At 33.9% G+C, this 13,554-nt stretch overlaps 3 protein-coding genes across 7 annotated transcripts; 1 reads left to right on the top strand and 2 right to left on the bottom strand.

Moving 5' to 3' along the window:
• Positions 1–1,833: 1,833 nt before the first annotated feature.
• LOC124414445 (galactokinase-like) lies at positions 1,834–3,104 on the bottom strand. Its single transcript, XM_046895389.1, has 3 exons — positions 2,970–3,104; positions 2,660–2,858; positions 1,834–2,420 (listed from the first exon to the last, which is right to left on the bottom strand). Exons 1-3 carry the CDS (start codon positions 3,102–3,104, stop codon positions 1,834–1,836), a joined length of 921 nt encoding a protein of 306 aa, XP_046751345.1.
• A 1,146-nt stretch (positions 3,105–4,250) lies between these two features.
• Positions 4,251–7,276, bottom strand: LOC124414807 (protein IMPACT-like). 5 transcript variants are annotated; one of them, XM_046895884.1, is made up of 6 exons: positions 7,176–7,276; positions 6,522–6,754; positions 5,713–5,973; positions 5,289–5,292; positions 5,133–5,189; positions 4,251–4,677 (listed from the first exon to the last, which is right to left on the bottom strand). In XM_046895884.1, exons 1-6 carry the CDS (start codon positions 7,194–7,196, stop codon positions 4,525–4,527), a joined length of 729 nt encoding a protein of 242 aa, XP_046751840.1. In that variant the 5' UTR covers positions 7,197–7,276; the 3' UTR covers positions 4,251–4,524. The 5 variants fall into 5 exon arrangements, with proteins under 5 accessions (XP_046751840.1, XP_046751843.1, XP_046751842.1 ...); XM_046895887.1 differs by having other exon boundaries at positions 5,133–5,292; positions 6,650–6,754; XM_046895886.1 differs by having other exon boundaries at positions 5,133–5,292; positions 6,650–6,755; positions 7,160–7,256.
• A 458-nt stretch (positions 7,277–7,734) lies between these two features.
• On the top strand, positions 7,735–12,761 carry LOC124414789 (protein misato). The gene is made up of 5 exons (XM_046895864.1): positions 7,735–7,911; positions 8,133–8,213; positions 10,676–11,125; positions 11,447–12,251; positions 12,361–12,761. The coding sequence occupies exons 1-5, from the start codon at positions 7,834–7,836 to the stop codon at positions 12,567–12,569; spliced, it is 1,623 nt and encodes a 540-aa protein (XP_046751820.1). The 5' UTR covers positions 7,735–7,833; the 3' UTR covers positions 12,570–12,761.
• Positions 12,762–13,554: the final 793 nt, after the last annotated feature.

The following is a 13,554-nucleotide window of genomic DNA, read 5'->3' as shown; positions in this document are numbered from 1 at the left end:
CAAATATCATTATTGACATTATTTTTATTGAATAGTATGCCTATAAAATGTATACTTTTATAGGTAATCGAAAACAAATAAATTACCATGTATACAGATTACTTCGCGTTCTGTTTTCACCTGTTATGATACCCGTATTTCTTGAGACAAGTAATTTTGGCACAAATATGCCATGTGAAGAAAATTTTATTTCAACCATATTTAATATCAATTTTTTGTATAAGTTTCATTCACAGGTGTAAAGCTTTTCTCAAATCTTCTCTTCCTGCTTACAATTGGCAAAAGCTGCTCGTTTGTGTCTACGTATAAAATTCTGGAACCGGACGACGGTTTTACAACTTGGTACTCTTGACATGGGGCACCATTGCGCAAAGCATTCACCATCGTTCTTATAGCCTGCCTGTGTACCTTATAGGGCAATGATAATCCGATATTGGATTGTAAAGTTCGAAATTATTATTATTATTATTCCTATCATTGTTATTACTCTGATGCCGAGAGGAATGGTCAAAATGCTCGTTTTTCACATTTTGGCCTTTTCGGACAAGACTCACCATGACAAGAATAATAGTGCCAAAATCTCGGCCGACAATTCTAGCTCCGTAAACGCCGTGAATATTATGTATCATACCCATTATGCGTTCAATTTGAGACGATGATGATCCAAAGTTATCTCTCATTGAACGGTGACTCTTCCTCATTAGACTTCCTAAGAGCCAGAAAAAAAATTAGTCATTATAGGTACCACAGTGAAAATTAAGGTAAGATTCTCTGGAAACATTAACATTCCCCATAAAAATTCTGTATCTAAAATCTGGATAATTTTTCTCCATGCAGGATTTCTCAGTACGATCTCTTCACATTGCTTGTGGAAAATTCTCAGATGATTAGTGCTCGTGAAGATATCAGCCGTATTAGATCGAGATCGTCCCGGTGAAAATATTTTTTAAGGTATTCTATGAAAACGTGCACAAACAAAAAATTGTTGATAACCGTTGTTTTTCGTAAGAAATCGTTGTTCTTTATAGAGTTTTCGTAGAAATTGTTCAACAACGAAATATTAGGAAAAATTACAACCACCTACAAAGAATAAAAAATCAACTTCTGCAGTAAATTGAACTGAAACTCGACGAATAGTTTTTCATAAAATTTCGCAGAAATATATCAATTTCTAGTAATGCTGCTCTGTAAGATTACGAATGTTTAGGGAGGTGCCCTGTTCGATTTCCCCGGTGACTTATACACCTCCACATATCAAAATCCACGTATCTCAATTACCATGAAAAAGGGTTTACCAGCCCCATTCTATACACAATTCTGAACAAAAACACTCCAACATATTTTCATTTGACGCAGAAATGAAGAAATGGCATGGATTCTACAAATTCACAATTGCGATTTAAATTTGAAAACTTACTCAAAATATGTATCTACCATATAGTATGTCTGCAATTAAGGCGGATTAGAGAATCTGTTGGACATTTTTGACATAAGACAGATTTAAAAATAACACAAGCATTTAAATGTTTCTCACGACTAAGAATTCTACGGTAGTTCACAAGTTATATGTGCTTCAACGGTTGATGCACGAAAAACGATCACAACAAGGTCAGCCGTTCTATAACTCTGTACGAAAAACCATGACACTTACGAAAGATCATAATCAAAAATGACTATTAGGTTCCAACTTCCTTAAAAAAATCACGATTCTTGTGGCAAATCATACGAATTCACTCCACCAAGACATGTTCTTTGTGAATCTTCAACATTGACCATTAATGCTCAGCCATTAGAATTTAACGGAATTATTACAAATATAATTAACATGCTATGTCATGTGCTGATTACGGAACCTAGTTTTTTCCAATGGCATTGGTCTATTAGCCTCCCTGCTCTGGTCACTCTATTATTTTCATTAATAACGTGATGTGCGCCTTTCAGTGCTGCGGATGAGAATAGTTGTCCAATCGTTGCAAGCTTAGGGATAGTAGCGTCCCTTAGGCTTATTAGATTTAGTGCAAAGGCAACTTCTCTGCACTGATTCAAATGCTTCTGATACATCAAAGTGTCGATACCATCCTCAGTCGAATTTATTAAAATCAAATCGATATCCAATGGGCTCCAATTGTGCTCTTGGATTTGAAGCAATCTTGAGTCAAATTCCATTATTTTCCCTTCGATACCGACAATAGGAAGCAGAGTTTTCCAAATACCGCAAGAAACCGATGTAGCGATTTTTTCTGCTAGTTGGCATGCAATTGATTTCTCTAATGTGTTCGTCGTATACACTTTGGTAATTGCTTCTAGCAACGTGTACATAGCAACTGTTAAAGCTGAGCTGCTTCCTAGCCCACGTTTTATTGGTATGCTGGATATTATCAGCGCTTTAAATCCAGGAATATATTCTGAAAAAGTTATTAATCATGTGCACGTGACTTTTTATGATAATAGCAGTAGTCCAGAAATTACCAATAAACAATCATTGTACAAAATTATTGAAACAGTCATCATTACTCGTGCTTCAAAACAGTGCACATAAGGAAAGGGTAATGATAACTTGTAAAAACGAATTTCACTTTTTTTTCATGATGGTGCTTGAAACAAGATCTGAGATTTAGTAAAGAATGTATCGCTTAATGGGCTTCTGATATTTTCGAACCTTTGGAAACTCTGAAATTGCGTATAACAGCTTTTACGTAATTCGCCCATGTAAATTGACTACTCGTATTAAGACCGCTTGTGTTTAAAGAAAATTTGGCATAATTATCTTCACCCTTTTCTTGCAACAATGTCTTTATCTTGCACACCCTGCTCGTAGCTCTTCGAGTCCCAACTATCACAGTTACAAGCTGAGTGGCCTGTATTCGAAAGTGTATATTTTTATTGAATTATTCAACAATTTAAATTCTGATTGTGTGGGATAAGATAATTCTATATAAATGTTACTTTACAAACATAGCACTTCGTACCATAGACAGAATTTTTCCATCGTTAAAATCTTCGTTTTCACCACATAAATTAACACAGCCCGGCGCATAAACAGCGTATGTTGGTGGCTTGAAGAATTCTCTATGAAACTCCCTCTCGGCAAATGAGATTAACATTTTTAGCGACGGACTCTGATGAATCTCTTTTGTATAATCAAAATCATCCATATATAAACGAATTTCATTTGCATAGTCCTGGGCAAACTAAAATTATTTCATCACAGATTACACATAATTAAACAGTTACATACTAATTTAAAGTATTTTAAAATTCGATCAAATTTCTAAAGTTATAATTAAGATTTTGTACATAAGAATTAAATTGATCAAAAGAAATATGAAATTCTCTGATGACCAATTGCTATTGCACCAAGTGAAATACCTTATCTACTGTTCAGTTAAAATAGAACCTGTGTCATAGAAAACTAGACTGAGTTAGAAAAGCAGATCTGTGGCAGCTATGGGATGAAAGAATTCTTCCATTGAAGGAAACATATCTATTGCATAGTATTCATAAAATAACAGATGGTAAGTCATTATATCAAACAGAGAAAATATCTCGGAAAATATTTTGAAATTTGGGAATTTTCATGCATTGCATTTTCTGTTTTCAGATTTTCTTTGAGTGTTGGACACTCAGTAACGACTAGGAAAATGAAATTTAATGTACTTGTTTGATTGATGTAACATCGTTCAATGTATATGGGCCGCAGTAACTAGAATTTTCTCTCAAATTGTTGCACATAATTAGATGACCTATATTGAAAAGGATTGGAATTGAGTAATTACAATGACGAATAGAGTAGGAATAAAAAATATGTTAAATCCGAATAAGGGAAATTAATTTCATTGTTCATGTGTCATTGACGGAAAAATTACACCCAAAATTAGACCTTAGAGGCTTGTCTATGATATGTAAGATAGAATAAAGGAATTTAATATGGGCTGTCACTACAGCGTCACAGAAATTTATCCAAAAGTGACCATCTTTGATGTACTCTTCCGTAAAAATTTCAAACCATACCGTGGAATCCACGATGTATAATAGGATTTTTTCACTACAAGGTTGTGTACTGTTATAAATAATTAAACCTTGAAAATGTCACATAAGTTATCAATTTTTTTTAATTCAAGCAATCATGTAGTAGTCAGGGTATCACAGGCTACTATAATTCAGCATTATCATTTTCAAATGTTCTGTAATTCATTTTTTTTAGTACAAAAAGGGTAAAGTGATTGATTAAAACCTTGACCCTTAAAAGTCCAGAAAGATATTTCAAACTGATACAGTTGCAATGATGATCATTATTTCACGAGTCGTTGAAATATGATTAAAATTGTCGTTGAATATCAGTAGGCCGATTAATCAATAAAAAAAAATATAAAAATGCTGCATAAGTTCAAGACGTATATTATTTGTATCTACATGTATATACATATTCGAAAGAAATAGTATCAAGACCATCGACTGTAAGTATTCCTCTTATAATATGTACAGCGTTAATGTAATACTTTATAAAAAAAAAACATATGCCTACTACACTTTCTTTCTAGCTTTGTCCGGTATTAAATTGCCAGTCGCAAGAACTTGCCTGGCAGCATTATTGATGTGGCGAAAGCGATCCGGGCCAAGCTGTATACCACCGTACCACCGTGACACGATAACCACCGCGTCTTTTACACCCATGATCTAGAAATATGTTTTTCAGAAAAATAAACTAGATCAAAATTACTAGGTCTTGAGTTTTTTAAATATTTTACGTAAATTTCAAGACATCAAACTGAAGCGTTTGAAGCTCGAGACAAAATGTTACAGGACAACTTTAATACATTCAATTTTACAGGTATTGGCATTGAGAAATAACGTAACATTTGCTAAGTTTTCACTACTGCAGGTTTTACAGGAATGTCACGTATAAGCAATTCATATTTTAAGCTTTTCACTGTCGGATTTGTGCAAGCTGAAACTGCAATCTCTGTTGATGCAACTGAGCAAAAAGTTGGCAGATTTATGAAACACTTCACTGGAATATCGTCGTCACTGGATACTGTTATCGGATTTTGTGGAAAATACATTAATGGTAAAGTTAAGCGAATCGTTGATTGTTAAATAATTAATGAATTTTTAAAACAAGCACACATTACCTGTAGCAAATGCAGTAGTCTACTTCCAGCTTGTGTTTCCCCGTCATCCTCGCAGTCCTGAAGAAAACAATTCACATCCGGTCGATAAATTCTGTACGCATACATGTTATGCGTCGCTTGATGTATTTTCTTATTTTCAAGTAGTTTGTGCATCACCTGTCTATAAATGAGAAAAACAATACTTGAGAAGTACGAATGGAACTATGCTTATTAGATTGATGTTTTCGGTCAGTTTAGGACTATTGTATCTCAGCTGGACAATGAATTAACTACACGACGTTATTGAAATCAAATGTAACATATATTAGACAAATGATATTGGGAGAAAAGTATTCAATCTTTGTTTTGACATTTTTTTTCTAACAATCTGTTTTTACTGAATTAACTGACTATAATGGAATGTGTAACTTTACACGTTCACTCGAAATGAACATTCAGTAATGCAATGGAATTGATTTCACAGATCAGAAAGTTACAACTTTTGTACAAATTTCATCACCATGATTTTAACTAGAAGCAATGACAAGAATCATGCATAATTTGTAAAAAGTACAGTTAAAAATAATCTATAGTAACGTACTCGACTTGTTTTACTGAGTGAACAATTGCTGCATGTCCTTGAAATGAACTTTTTCTGTCCATAATAACACTTCCGTGTAGAATATCTGGACATTCATATTCCGCATTATTGGGGTCCAATTTTACTGGTTGAACTGTGGTAATTTCTTCAGATTCTGGCGAGCTTTCAAGCTCCGACCAAGCAGAGCTTTGAAAATTAAACTGCAAAACTTCTCGGACTTTTTCAACCAGTTGAAATATCACATTCTGCCCAAGATTTGCCCTGGAACATAGAATTAAATTACAAATAAGTTAAATCACTACGTGATTCGGGTATAGTTCTAAATTTCCGGAATTCCAGATTTCACATATTTTCATATTTGATGCGATTTCACATTTACAGATCCTGATGCAAACAACTTATGTCGTTGAATTCTTAGATTAAAAGGATTCTATAGGCAGATTTTACTCACTAAATAAAATTTTACTTATTATGACTATTAATAAACTGATGTCAAAACATCCCAGCCAACTCTACATGCAATATGGAACGAAAATATCAACAAAAAAATTTTTTTCATGCAAGTATAATACCAGGAAATATATAATAAGATAATTCTTAATGGGCAATGTTTAATGAGGATTCAATCATTATCATTGGAAAAAGATTTTAAGTATAAAAACTTCAGGACACATTTGTATTCATAGGACTGTTTAAAGAATTGATAAATTAATTCAATCATGATTCCAGGACTTTTGGAATTCCCAAGGCCGTTGGATGTCTGGTACATGAACCTTCCCTTATATTTTCATAAATATGCAGAAACCTACAAGCATACCTCGTCCAAGAGGCGATGAATGTGGTTCTTTTGAGACTCACTAAGGTGTGGAGCAGAGATTTCGTAAGTTGGTGAAACGGTGGATGGGTAATTATTAGGTAACTTTATATGGAGCCTCACCACACTATTTTCATTTCTAATGTCAATACCATATGCTCTGTTCTCTTCGTCGGTTGTCTGCCATTCTTTGTCGTATATGGCGACGAGTGCTTCAATTTCATCAACCTGTGATAAAAATTTATTTTACGTGATAAAATTTAAAAAATTGAATACATAATAATTTTGGTATTTTAGACTGTTGAATAGTCCCGCCTCAACCCCCTAGGAGAAGGTGAAATAATTCGTTGTGATAATAATGCATATTATATAAATATTTAAGTAATCAATATATACTAATTTTTGAGCAACTCATTGCGGCATATGAAAGTAAATTTTTAAATTTATTTTCATATGTTTAAATTGTAGAAAAAAAACGATGGGCTTAACCAACATAACCTACAATTGGCTTTGAAATGGTTTGAATTCGGTATCCAATTTAGTGATCACGATTTATGGACCAGTTCAGTAACAACATAATAAGTGTGATACGGGTCTCCATTATTTCGAGAGATTCAGTATTATCATCGAATTAATTTTGTGTACACACCTGTAGAGATAAATCGTCCATTTTTGCATTTATCGTTGACAACAGGTTGACAAGATTGGTAAAACGGAGTTAGCTGTGCTACAATGCAGCCTCGTGGCCTCATAGACCAACCAATAGAAAAGTTTCGCCAGTGACGTCACAACAAGCGGTCAATTCAAAACTATGAAAAAACATTCCGAGGTAGATGAGAACGTCACACATAAAATGTTGATTAAATTCTTTAATTCACTCATACTGGAAATGCTTATATTTTTACCTCTGCAGGTCAAGCCACGATTCTTATAGCCCTTGACCGAACAATTAAAATATCCTCAGTCAACGACGTTTGTTTTATAGTATTCACAAGACCGTGTCCATGGCTTATCACGTGTAGTTGAGCGCCTGCGCTGTAAGCTCACTATGCTTGCCGTGACGTCACTGATCGCAGTCAAGAGATCATTGTATGACGTCACTGGCGGAATGCGCGACCTACTGAGATGCGCGACCTTGTATGAAAATTGGTCGTATCTGATTATTCTGATTTGGATTTGTCAGTACCGGCGTTTTGCATCATTTTTGCCTGTGTTTTTCTATGAAAAGCACACAATTTCGAGTCACAACGTTGAATTATTATTATTATACTAGATTTAGTAAAGTAGTATAACATATCATAGCAGATATGCCGACTAGAGAAGTGTTGACTCTCCAGTTCGGACATTACTCGAATTTCATTGGAACGCACTGGTGGAACATACAGGTTAGGTTTTAATATTTTACTGTTTGGTATAGTTTATTGATAATATAATAGTCTTTTGAATATTGTTGTCTCTTGACAAAACGAGCAATATACTAACTACAAGATTGATCTTTTTTCATCCATGTCTTGAACAATATACAATAACAGATATACACTATTGAGAAAAAGGCTTTATCGTCAGTCAAAACTGTAATCAACCATTATTTTCATCATTTCCACAGGAATCGTCTTTTTCCTACGCACCCAATCAGCATTCGGAAATAAATCATGATGTTTTGTATAGAGAAGGTGAAACATCAAGGGTGAGTCATTTGATTACTGCATTGTATGACATTTGTTTTTCTCATCCAGCTGATATCTAACCAACTTTTACAATTATTGTGGAAACAAAATTCTTGACTTAAGGCTATTTTGTGCATAATATTTTTTACAGAAGAGTTGAATTGGTTCTCGTGAAACATGGTACCTAACAAGTACCTGACAAACAGTTTAAGACCTCAATGGGTAGACTAACTAGTTATTGGCTCGAATAAACAAAATTACTGCCAGACGTAATACGTTTTTTCGATAATAATCATAGGACAACTCGCCTTTTCTTGATTTTTACTTTCATGTTACATAGTAAGTAGAAAAGGCTATTTTTTTTTATCATTTCGATGTATCAGAGGATTAACATGCTATCTGAAAATGTAATAGTAAACACCTCATTCCAAATTGGAACTGGAAAAGATGCTATCTGAAGTACAGAGTGGATATCCATTCACCTCATTTCAATTTTTCTTAGACCACTTTACATTTAAACAGATTGTACACGACCTTATACAACATAGGACTATTCGATAGAACATTATTTATGTCTATTATTTTTGGACAAGTACTTATTCTAAACAGATTTTTTTTGATACGATGTTCTTTTATTAGTTCAGCTAAGAAAACGTAATTGTACATATGTTTTTATTTCCAATAATCCGCAGGACATGTGTCTTAGTTCTTGCATTGGATTACTATAGTATTTGAGCGAGTCAATTAAAAATATTATAAAGACCGAAATAATTTTCTTGTGGAAAATTGAAAATAAAAATATTTATGTACAATCATGCCACTAAAACTTTGTCGTAGAAGAATAGCAAGTTAAATGACAACCGTATAGAACAAGTTCGTGTCGAATTAAACCTGTCTAAAATACGTCTATGTCAAATAATATCTGAGGCCAGTAATATTGTGGTAAATAATGCCATGTTGAATAAGGATGTGTGCAATACGTTTGTGTGTAAACTGGTCTGAGCCTGATTGAAATGAGGTGAATCGGGCATTTTCCTCACATATACATTCATTTTCTTCGACAATAGATTAGCAATACTACGGTTCATTGTATTTTAATTCAAAATGTTGCATAATGTCCAGTAAAACTTTAATAATATGGAGCTACGATAATTCAAATTCATTGTAGTAACTGCAAAAGGGAGCTAGTGGATTGCAACGACTCAATACACATTTAATGTTTTTTTTGTTCAGTTTAGATCTGTAGTAATATTTTTCATACGTCAGTGCCGACATATTTTTTCAATTCCTAAATAAAGTAGTAATTTGAATCAGTACTTTCCCAATTACAAAATGCATATAAGGGTTGATTAAAGTACGTACATACATTAATTTTCCCACTTCAAAGGTGGGAGGTTAAATTTCATACTGATAAGAGGATGCTATAGTCAGACTTTACCGATAACGTTAAATATCACTTATTTTCACTATTATCAACCCAATTCTATACGAAATGCTGAATATAAATTTTCAAAATAAGTTTCTTTTACGCAACAACAATGCCATGAAGCTCCTGTAATTGAATTACTACTTATTACAGAAATACATCACCTGGCATTATTGTTGCATGAAACAGAAAAGTTTTTAGATATTTTTGTTTGTGTATTTCATGCAGAATTACATAGACTGTGGCATTTGACATCAATGATGCATAAGCATGAATAATAATAAAAATCAGTGACAGCAAATCTTACGAAAGAATGAGAAAATTTATCTTCTCAGAAGTAAATGCAATTTCTTTTTTTTTCAATGGAAAATAATTTTATATTGTCGAAAATGAATTTGAGAAGATTTGATTGTGCTATACGAGCTTAGACATCATCAATTTGAGAGAAGGATTTATAATTAGAACGATTGTTTTAAATCTGGTGGCTTTTATACGATTCTAATGTTTTAGGCTTACTTTGCTCGCTGACCAGGCCCGTACAGATTAACTGAAAACCTTTCAAAAAATCTGATTATGATAGTATAGTCTTAACATAAAGAGGTTATTGTTGATAAGGATTGGTTACACTGTACTTACAACTACACAAATTCATCTTCATCCATTTCGGAAACCACTACTTGGGTAATTTTTTCAGGCAGTATCTGCAGATCCCCATAGGTTTGATGAAGAAAACAAAACGAGCCAAAAAGCTCTAGAATTGAATGACAAACACCAGAGTTTAAACATTTTAATGGTTCTAATTTTAAAAGCTTTTTCCATTATTCATATCTTCCGTTGTAGTTGTGTGATTCGAAGTTGTTTGGAATCATTTCTATTTCATAAAAAAAAATGAAACTGCCGGGGACGTTTTGAATGGTTTTTTCGCATCTAACTTTTATTTCAACCAACCTTAACGGTTTAACAATTTGATAATGCAAATATTCACAATTCTACTTCATACAGTTTTCCATTCTATTGTTTGTTGAGTAATTACAATCGTGTGTAGTTTTGTTACAGAAAGAGACGACGTTTACACCCAGGCTTCTGTTAGTCGATCTAAAAGGTAGTGTCGGTCATTTGACTGAACACGGAAATTTGTACGGAGCAGTAGAAAATTCCTTACCTTCGCACAGTGACTTGTGGGATTTTGAAAATATTCAAGTTACAACTGAGCCAGTAGTGAATAAAGCTCCATTCATTCAGAGTTTGGAGAAAGGGCCTACAGAAGGAGGAGATGCAGTGTTTAATTTCGAAAACGACGTTACAGTATGGGCTGATTATCTGGTCCCACGTTTCCATCCAAGGACTGTGAACATTGTTCGCGACTACGAACATCAATCCTTGGATCAGCCTTTCAACGTATTTCATTATGGTTGTCTTCTGTGGAAAACTGACCAGTTCCAAGAGGAATTTTCAAACAAAATAAGAGCCTATGCTGAAGAATGCGATTTCATGCAAGGCTTTCAGGTGATTATTCCCGAAAAATTAATCAGTAAATATATAAACAAGGAGAAAGTAAAACCTTGGAACTAATGACTTGATGTGAACCTGTAGCAAATAATTCTGATATATTCACAGATTCTGATAGGTATCATATTGAATGTTGTCAATCAAATATTAATTCGGTTTTTTCCAATTTTGTTACTATCGTGACAATTAAACATCCAACTTCATCGATATTTCACCTTTATTTTCTTATAGCTACATTCTTGTTACTACACGTAATTGTTATATGGGATCAGAATCTCTATTTATTGCATGATTCATTTGATCTTTTATTCTGTGCAGATTATTCTAGATTCTACAAACGGATTCTCTGGCCTTGGTTCATCCTGCATCCAGCACTTACAGGATGAATATGGGAAAAGTATAATAGCCTTTCCCGTTATCGATGGAAAGAATTCTAAGAGGTCGCTTAACGACCTATTCAAAGTATTGAACACAGCTTTGTGCTACCAAAGTATAGGAGAACATTCCTCTTTATTCAGCCCACTTTGTGTGGGACAAAATGCTTGGCCTCAGGCCGGTGCTTGCCGTCAATTTAATCATCTAACGTACAATTCAGACTTGGATTATCACAGCAGCTCGCTACTTGCAACTGCATTAGATACAATAAGTCTGAGATATAGGCAGAAAGAATTTTCTACTTCAGCACTGTCAGACCTATGTGCGGATCTGAACAAACTTGGTAGAAGAGCAGCAGCTACCAGTTTAAGCCTTCCATTTCCCATGACTGCTGGTAAAGATCTAATCGACGTTTTGGATGATCATGAAGGCCCTTTGTGGACTAGTTTAACTCCTAGTTGTGACATATCAATGGATAAGAGTATGCAAAGTCTTGTACTCAGAGGGATAAGCGAGGAAAGATTAAAGAGACTGCCACACGAAGCAAAACTACAGCAGAGGAAAGCTGCTTACAGTTGTTCAAGCGTACACGAAATGATGACACTTTATCTGGCTTGTTCATGTCACGCTACTGCTACTCATTTAACCAATCTCAAAGCACCTTTGACCATCAAAGAACCATATCCTAATATTTTCAACAACAATATTCACCAGAACGGGGACATTTCACCTTGGCCAGTTGGAGAAGGCAAGTGATTCAATTGTTTTAGAATTTTGGCAAATGTTTATTTCGCATTTGATGTTATGAAAGGAAAAAAATATAATATTAAATAAATAAGGATTTTATTTCTTTGCAGAAGTTAAATCCGTTCCTATATTGGCTGGACTACACAGCGGATCCGGTCTTTCACATATGTTCGATTCGCTTCACTCTCAAGCGAGTAGCATAAAAAGTATAAGTAAACTTCGGGGTTTCAAAGATTCGGGATTTGAACAAGATGAACTTGTCGAATGTCTTGATCAACTGCTTACGTACAAAGAAGCCTACGAAGATCATTACGAATGAGTTGTACTCTGTATTTTCATTAACCCACTGCTTTGGAGTTATGCAAAAATTTGAAAATTTGAGGCTATTAATTGTCGCCTAAATGTTGTTCAATAAACCGTCGTTAGTATTTATTAAATAATTATATTTTTACTTTATATTACATTTTTTACTCGCTGCTAGACGCTTACCGATAATAAAACGTGCTTTTTATAAAAACGATTGCATTATTGTCTTTTTAACCATTCTATTTAACAGTTTTATACCTTTATTTTCTTTTGATAATGTTCTGGTCATCTTTATGCTGTCAAGTACGGCTCATGAATTGTCCCAGGGTGGTCACCCTTCTGGAAAACCTAGAAAAGCTGGAATTGTCAGAGAATTCCATTTGGCATGAAAAAGTCAGGGAATTGTCAGAGAATTCAGTACAGCTCAGGGAAATTATAAAAATAAAGGGTGTTCCAAAATTCGTGCAAAAAGTAATTTTGACAGAAAATACAGGTTTATAATTAAAAACTGTACATTTTTTATTGCTTCATAAAGTACACAGTATAAGGTCATGTATGGAATAGCATATCGGGTGAATGGTCTCCTGGAGGCTTTGTTGGCACATATGCACTGCTTTGTTGAAACTTTCAACAATCAGCATAAATGTGGCTTCCCTATGTATACTTTATGAATCGATAAAAAATTTTAAGTTTTTAATTATAAAGCTCGATTTTCTATCAAAATTACTTCTTGCGTGAATTTTGAGACACCCTTTACTTGTCTTAGGGAATCACATACGCCTACGATTAAAGAAAAAATACTCGACTAACATCGAAAAAAGTGTTATTTTACGTTGAGAAAAAATGTATTCCTCAAAACGCCACCGTTACCCTAATTTCAATTATCAAAACTCTACGTAGAGAACTCAATTCTTGAAATTCGAATGGATAATTGTCATTTATGCTTGGTCTGATTTTGTAGTTGTACGAACATTTTTGAAAAATAGTGCGAAGTTAGG

Source organism: Diprion similis, chromosome 14 (genome assembly GCF_021155765.1).
Source record: "Diprion similis isolate iyDipSimi1 chromosome 14, iyDipSimi1.1, whole genome shotgun sequence".
Lineage (NCBI taxonomy): Eukaryota > Metazoa > Arthropoda > Insecta > Hymenoptera > Diprionidae > Diprion > Diprion similis.
The sequence above is the reverse complement of the archived record's forward strand: the minus strand, read 5'-3'. Positions and strand labels throughout refer to the sequence as shown.

Bases quoted from the DNA above. Each gene is read 5' to 3' on its own strand.
- LOC124414445 (XM_046895389.1), bottom strand. From the start codon at position 3,104: ATGTTAATCTCATTTGCCGAGAGGGAGTTTCATAGAGAATTCTTCAAG. The intron at 2,859-2,969 runs GTACGAAGTGCT...TTTCGAATACAG, and splicing joins ATGGAAAAATTCTGTCTATG to GCCACTCAGCTTGTAACTGT. The intron at 2,421-2,659 runs GTTCGAAAATAT...CGTGCACATGAT, and splicing joins CAATTTCAGAGTTTCCAAAG to TAATAACTTTTTCAGAATAT.
- LOC124414789 (XM_046895864.1), top strand. From the start codon at position 7,834: ATGCCGACTAGAGAAGTGTTGACTCTCCAGTTCGGACATTACTCGAAT. The intron at 7,912-8,132 runs GTTAGGTTTTAA...TCATTTCCACAG, and splicing joins CGCACTGGTGGAACATACAG to GAATCGTCTTTTTCCTACGC. The intron at 12,252-12,360 runs GCAAGTGATTCA...ATTTCTTTGCAG, and splicing joins ACCTTGGCCAGTTGGAGAAG to AAGTTAAATCCGTTCCTATA.
- LOC124414807 (XM_046895883.1), bottom strand. From the start codon at position 7,196: ATGGACGATTTATCTCTACAG. The intron at 6,755-7,175 runs GTGTGTACACAA...TTTTTATCACAG, and splicing joins TGGACGATTTATCTCTACAG to GTTGATGAAATTGAAGCACT. The intron at 4,678-5,132 runs GTAATGTGTGCT...ACATATTTCTAG, and splicing joins GACTACTGCATTTGCTACAG to ATCATGGGTGTAAAAGACGC.